This window comes from Hevea brasiliensis, chromosome 15 (assembly GCF_030052815.1).
Source record: "Hevea brasiliensis isolate MT/VB/25A 57/8 chromosome 15, ASM3005281v1, whole genome shotgun sequence".
Lineage (NCBI taxonomy): Eukaryota > Viridiplantae > Streptophyta > Magnoliopsida > Malpighiales > Euphorbiaceae > Hevea > Hevea brasiliensis.
In genome coordinates this window covers 4,889,988-4,897,468 of record NC_079507.1, presented here as the reverse complement: position 1 = coordinate 4,897,468, position 7,481 = coordinate 4,889,988, and the positions used below count along the sequence as shown (strand labels likewise).

Genomic DNA, 7,481 nt, shown 5'->3' with positions numbered 1-7,481 from the left:
AATTGAAAGAAGAAATTAAGCAAAGTGTGTAACAAGGAGTTCAACAAGGTATAATTGATACCAGAAATGTTCTTCTGGAAGAATTGTGATCCAAAATTGGGGGAAATCTACTTAGAAAAAGTAGAGGAATGCATCAGGGTGACAATAAGGAAGCTGGTGCCTCTGTTGCTACTATTGGGGGAAGGGGAATTCTTCCCACATCAAAGGAGAACAATAATGTAACTCAGAAAGGTGATAACAATAGCTCTGGATCTGCAACTTATGCAGAAGGTATGTCCAAGATTTTACCCAAAGTTAAATTGATTACTTTTAATAGCAAAGAACCTAGGGCTTGGCTAAGGAAATGTACTCAGCATTTTGAGATGTATGGGGTTCCTGAGGAAGGGAATAACAAGTTTATTCTTGATAGAAAGAGCTGATGCATATCATAATTGGGGTAAGGGTGATGGTGGTCATTCTTAGAGAAGATTTTGAGAAGGAATTATGTTACAGGTGTGGGGATGAAGGATTTGGGAATGTAGTTGAAGAATTTCTGAGATTAAGGCAAGAAAGCACTTTTGAAGAGTATCAAGATAGATTTGAAGATGGAGAATCAGGTTGGAAAGAGTTATCCCTGACATAGGGAATCTTTTTTTTTTTTTTTTTATCAAGCATTATTAGTGGATTAAGGAATGACATTAGACCCATGGTTAAAATGATGAAGCCAATTAATCTTTCTCAAGCTACTGAGGTTGCAAGATTGCAAGAACAACTCATAAATTCTACCAAGAAATCCACTCCTTACTCTAGACCCTAACAAGCTAATTTCAGATTTAACACTTTCTCACCTTCAGCACCTCTCACCTATAAATTTAATCAACCTTCTCAAAGTTATCCCTATGCTCCCAAACCTCCAATTACATACCAGAATTCCAATTCAAAATAATCAAATTCTGTGTAGAAAACCTTACCTACTACCAGTCAATCTTTTGCAAATCAGCCCTGTCACTAGGACTAATTCCATCAATTCCACCAATCCAAATTCAATTAAGCAACCCAGGCCCTGCTTTAAGTGTGGAGAAAAATACAACCCTAGCCATCAATGTAAACAGAAAACATTAATGTCCTTACAAGTGACTAAGAAGGAATGAGAAATTTTCCTATTGCAGGGAAACGAAGAAGAGGAGGAAGAATGGCATGATGCAATGGAGGGAGATGTACCTGACAATGATGCAATGGAGGGAGATGTGCCTGACAATGATAAGGCAATAACTCTTTCACTTCACGCTTTGGAGGGAATTCAAAGGGCTAAAACTATTAGGGTTATTGGCAAGTTTCAAAATAGGGAATTTTCCTAATTCTGGTGGACAGTGGAAGTACCCATAGCTTCGTGGATACCAAAGTAGCTTGGGAATTGAAAGTTTCATTTGTAGAAGTAACAGTAATTTTTGTTAAGGTAGCAGATGGTAGAAAAATTACTAGTACTTATATTTGCCTGCATTTAGCTAAAAGATTCATCAATATCCTTTCAGCTTTGACTTCAGATTGTTAGAAATGGACAATTTTAATATGATCCCTGGAGTTGATTGGCTTAAACACTATAATCCCATTTTATTTGATTTCCAGTATTCTAAAATTAGTTTCAAGAAGGATGGGAAGGAGATAATATTGCAGAGAGTTAGCGATATGGGGTTTCAATCCAAGCTACTGAATTTTTTGAGTTATCAGCAGCTCTTATAAAAGCAAGGGAATGATTTTCAAACTCCTTTATTCAGTGTGGAAGTGTCTCGATCACCTTCAACTGCAATTTAAATTACTGCAGTAGATAATGTTGTTTCAAATACTCATGATACTAATTCAGTTGAATTAAAGAATCTATAAAATAAGTATCAGTGTGTTTTTGAAGATCCAAATACCTTACCACCAATTAGAAGTCACAATCATTCTATTCCCTTTATACCAACAACATAACCTATGAATATTAGGCCCTATAGGTACCCTCATTTTCAGAAAGCAGAAATAAAGAAATTGGCAGATGAAATGTTACAAAATGAGGTCATAAAACCCAACACCAGTCCTTATTCTTCTCCAACACTTCTTGTCATGAAAAAGGATGGTTCTTGGAGGTTTGGCATTGACTATAGAAAGTTAAAGGACCTCACTATTAAAGACAAGTTCCCAATTTCAATAATTTATGATCCTTTAGATGAGCTTCATGGTGCTTTAATCTTTTCTAAGGTTGATTTAAAGGCAAGTTACCACCAAATCAGGATGAGTCCACCTGATATTCATAAAAAAACCTTTAAGACGCATCATGGGCATTATGAATTTACTGTTATGCCCTTTGGGCTAACAAATGCCCCTGCCACTTTTCAGGCTCTTATGATCACATATTTCAGCCTATTTAAGGAAGTTTGTGTCAGTATTTTTTTATGATATCCTCATATATAGCTCATCACGGGAATAACATTTACAACACATGGAATTAGTGTTTGAAGTGTTGAAACAACAACATCTGTATGCCAAACTCAGTAAATGTCCATTTAACAAAACTGAGATAGATTATTTGGGCCTTAATATATCTGGAAAGGGAGTTACCACAGACCCTGCCAAGATTCAGGCTGTTATGTGTTGGCCAACCCCTAAATCAGTGAAAGAATTTAAGAGGTATTATGGAAAATTTGTCCACAATTATGGTATAATCAGTAAACCTCTTACTGATACGTTAAAAAAGGATGCTTTCCAATGGATTGATGCAGCTCAATATGCATTTGATAATCTTAGAACAATCATGTCTCAAGCACCAGTATTAGCACTTCCTGATTTCTCTAAGCCATTTACTTTTGAAATAGATGCTAGTGGTTCTAGGATGGAGGCAGTCTTGCAACTGAAAGGGCATCCCATTGCATATTTCTCTAAGGCATTTGGTCCCAAAACAAAGGCCTTGTCAGTCTGTTAGAGAGAGTTGTTGGCCATTACTTTTGTTGTCTCCAAGTATAGACATTACTTAGAGCAAGGTCCATTTTTTTTATTAAGACTGACCATGAGAGTATTAAGCATTTGATGGAGCAAATATTGCATACCAACTTGCAATTAAGGGGTGTTTCTAAATTATTGGGGCTGCAATACAAGATTTTGTATAGAAAGGGTATAGATAACAAAGTTCTTGATACTTTGTCTAGAACACTGCAGAGAAGATGCTTTGAATTACACTCTTCATGTCTCCTTCCACTCTACTTGGATGACTCAATTGTCTCACAATTATGATGGGGATCTGAAGCGTGAATTAATATCTCATCCTTCAATAGATGAGCAGGCTCATCTTGGGTACTCTTGTAAGGATAGCCTCTTGCTTTATAAGGATAAGCTCTATGTAGGGAGTAATAGGAGTTTAAAAGAGCATCTACTGGCTCTTTATCACAAATCTCACTTTGGTGGACACTCCGAAATTAATGCCACTTTTGTATAGTTAAATAATAATCTACAGCAAAGAGGTATCTCAAGTTGTTGGAACTGGATTATAAAATGCTATACAGGAAGGGTATTAAAAATAATGTGGCAGATGCTTTATCCAGGAGGTCTATTGATGTGGGTACCCACTTTTATTCTATGTATTCGGTGGTAATTCTTACTTGGATGCAAAAGTTGATTGTTATTTATGAGAGGCCTCTAATTTAATTAAGAGGCTATCATTGGATAAGGATGCCATCTCTAGGTATTATGTGAAAAATGGGATTCTATATCAAAAAGACAAAATTTATGTGGGAGTTAAAACCAATTTAATGCATGGTCCATTTAAAGCCCACTAATTAGAGGTCTTGGTTGCCTATGGCAAAATGGTGGCACAATTCATCTTCTCACAATGCTATTCAAATGGCTCCATTTGATGCATTGTATGGGTATGCTCCTTCCTCATTTTATGAAGATTCTTCAGTTGATTCATCAGTAGGGGCTGTAAGGAAGTTATTAAAAGAGAGGCAGCAGCTTAAGCATCTATTGAAAGAGAATTGACAAGTGGCCTAGCACAGAATGACACAGCAGGCTGACAAAAGAAGGACTAGGAGGGAGTTTGCTAGCAAACTTAAATTGATGTAAGATGAGTCCTTGAGCTGCCTACCAAGTTTTAGGCCATACAGAATTTTGGCAAAAGTTGGGAAGGTGACTTTTCACCTGGATTTGCCTCATGTGTCTATGCTTGAGAAGAAGGGCTTATAAAATGGCTTAATCTGTCGGCAAAAGATGCCACCTGGGAGGATAGTGCTTTACTGAAGGCCAGTTCACTGAAGTTCCACTTTCTTGGGGACAAGAAAATACTAGAAGAGGGGGTATTATTACATATTATAGGAGGAAATATAAGAATAAGATGTGATTAGGAATTCTAGAGGAGTTGACGAGTTAGTAATTAGCAGGAAGCGTAACTAACTCTGTTGTGTTAGCTAGAATAGTCAGCTGAAGTATTTACAAGGCAGTTATTGTTTATAAATACTTCAACAATCACTTTGTTGTAATTCATTCCAAGAATTAGCAAGAACACAGTCTCTCTCTTCTCTCTTCTTTCTATTCTTACCTTTATTCCCCTATTTCTTTCTCTTAGGGTTTCATAAACCCTAGCATAGAGCTTCTGGTGTTGCAAGAAAAACTACAAAGACCCACTGAAAAAGCATTGCGATCAAGCATTATCACCAGGAACAGTCTACCAGTCTCACAAGTTCTCATCAAATGGCTTCACTATTCTGCAACATGCGAGGATGCCTCTTTCATCATGTCCAAATTTCCAGATTTTGCACCCTTCTTAGGGCAAGAAGGTGCTAAAGATTGTTACATATGTGAGGAAAAAGTACAGAAGGAAGAAGTCTAGAGAATAGTTAAGAGGATGAACTATTATAGAGGTAGTTAAGAGGAGTCATTTAGATAAGAACAGCTGTAACTACTTCAATTAGAAAAATCAAGCTAGTCAAGTTGCATAAATAAGTAGAAAGAACACTTGAAATGATAACTGAAGTTCTCATCTCTCTAATTCTTTCTTCTCTCTATCTCTGCTATTAACTCTCTCTAAATTCTCTATTTCTTTTCTTCCTGATTCTTTTCTTTCCCAGTTACCTACAACTGCCTCATTAGAGATTCAAACCCTAACAAAGGGGAAGGCAAGAAGGAAACAAATAATAATCTAATCTTACTTTGTCATTTATCTTCTTATTTCCTGATTGCATCAAATTATATAGACATTTAAGGTTAACATTCATTGCATTTTGTTAGCATTTATTCTCCTTTTATGTTTATTTTTATGTGTTTTCATTATTATCTTAGAAGACATGTTAATCTAAGTCAATTCATTGATTTTTATATCTTATTTGGAAGAGATTTGGAGGTCAAAACGTGAAGAATATTGTGCCAAAAACATTACACGGGCCGTGTAACTTACCCCGTGTAACTTCCTAGACCCCGTGCAACCTTCTAGACAAAGAAAACTTGAAAAACAAGAGTAGCAAAAAGTTACACGGGGCAGGGCCTTGTAATAGTACATGGGCCGTGTAAAGTCCCCTGACAGCAATTCTGGTGTGACTTTCTGCATTCCAACTCAATTCGGATGGACTCCTAACGCTTCTAGGACCCTAAAATTAGGGTTTTTACACCAGATATAAATAGAACAAGTTAGAAATTGAGGGGAGAGTAGAATTTACATTTAGAATAGAATTTAGATTCAAGGGAGCTGATTTACATTCAAGAAGGCACATCAACTTCAAGAGAGGCAAGGGAGATACAAGATCTACAAGATTGCTAGAAGAGATGTTCAGCTAAAGTTCCAAAAGTCCAAGGCTACAAATCTCCTTTTGGGTTCTTTCACTCTATTTTCTTCTCATGTCATCTCTTTATCTTTTTATAAACTTAATTGTAAAACTCACAATGGGTGAGTAGGTTCCCTATTCTAGGGTTAGGGTGTAACACTTTCAATTTCATTGTGGATCTGGTTTGATTTTATTTAATACATTGGGTATTTTATTCTTTGATTCAATTTCTTGTGATCATGATGCATGCTATGTGTTGGTACCCACTTAGTATTGATTATAGATATTAATTGAAGAACTGAAAGGTAAAGATTAATATTAGAAAATTGAGATTTTGAACCTAGGAAATATGACCTAGAGATAGGCTGATGACCTTTGTGGAGTACCAAAATTAATTAAAGATCTTAAAGGGTTTTAATTAATTTAATCACCACGAAAGTAGGGTTCGGGTTAATTACAATACATCTTGAGTGCATTGAGAGAGGACTTAAGATAACTTAGGATTAATTTCCATCAAAGTAATAATCTCCCAATTATTGAATGAATTATATTGATTTTATAATTGATTAAAGTGTGAAACCTTAGCTCTAGAATGTTGTCATCCATTAGTATTTTAGTTTTTGTTTCTTTTAATTTAGATATAATTATTAATTCTCCACAATTCGATCGTCTAGATAATTAAAATCACTATAGTTCGGTACTCAACACGATCCTCATGGGAATAATACTTAACTCATCACTTTATTACTTGTTAGCGATCCGTGCACTTGCGGTGGTTGTAAAATCAGCAAACAAGTTTTTGGCGCCGTTGCCAGGGACCCGTGCTTGATATTGAATGATTAGTGATTTGATTACTCTAGACATTCTTATTTATCTTTTTGTTTATTTCTTGTTTAATTTTATTTTTACTTGTTTTTCTTGTGAGGTACATTGAGATATTTCATCAACAAGTCTTCACAAGTTTTATTCAATAACACAATGAACCTTTTCACGATGCTTGGAGAAGATTTAATGAATTGGTAGAGCAATTTGCCAATCATAATCTTTTGAATTATGAACTCACTCTCAAATTCTACAATGGTCTGGATGAAGTGATAAGGAATTGGGTAGATTATGGAGCTTGGGCTACCGGTGATTACATTCTTAGAAAAAACCATAATGATGCCATTCACTTATTGAATGACATGGCAGATTTTGATTACCATTGGCATTGGGATCCTTCACTGCAGGTTTGAAGTCACCAATACCCTCCAAACATCTATCAACTTAATATTTCACACCAACTATTCAAGCTATAATTAGAGAAGGGAGTGGGACTTGAAGAGGTGATAGCTTCATTGGAAAATTTTGACAACCTTATGATGAACAATGAGCTATCACTCTATGAGGAGGAAACAAATGAACAAAGTTGGGAGAATGAAGAAGCTTCATGGGAATTTGAAGCTATAGAAGAAGTTAAACCTCAAGAACAAAATTCCTATGAAGATAACTTGCCAGTAGAGTTCCCACAAGAGCAGGAGTTACTTGAAGAAGAAATTGAAAACAACTCCTTTATTATTGGAGGGTCATTAGAAAAGTGCTTACATGAAGATAAATAAGAGGTGAAGGTGGTAGATGAAGAAATTAACAAGACTATCAACTTGAGCTCATTAATTATGCTTACACATACACCAGTAGAAGACCCTTTTCTATCATGGACACCTCTCGCATCATCAT

The 7,481-nt window shown here is 35.8% G+C and overlaps 1 protein-coding gene across 1 annotated transcript; it reads left to right on the top strand.

Moving 5' to 3' along the window:
* The first annotated feature begins 2,458 nt into the window (after positions 1–2,458).
* LOC110668611 (uncharacterized mitochondrial protein AtMg00860-like) lies at positions 2,459–2,938 on the top strand. The gene has a single exon (XM_021829939.2). It carries the CDS (start codon positions 2,459–2,461, stop codon positions 2,936–2,938), a length of 480 nt encoding a protein of 159 aa, XP_021685631.2.
* The last annotated feature ends 4,543 nt before the right edge of the window (positions 2,939–7,481 follow it).

What these genes read in the sequence shown, in the direction of transcription:
- LOC110668611 (XM_021829939.2), top strand. Translation starts at nt 2,459, where the DNA reads ATGGAATTAGTGTTTGAAGTGTTGAAACAACAACATCTGTATGCCAAA.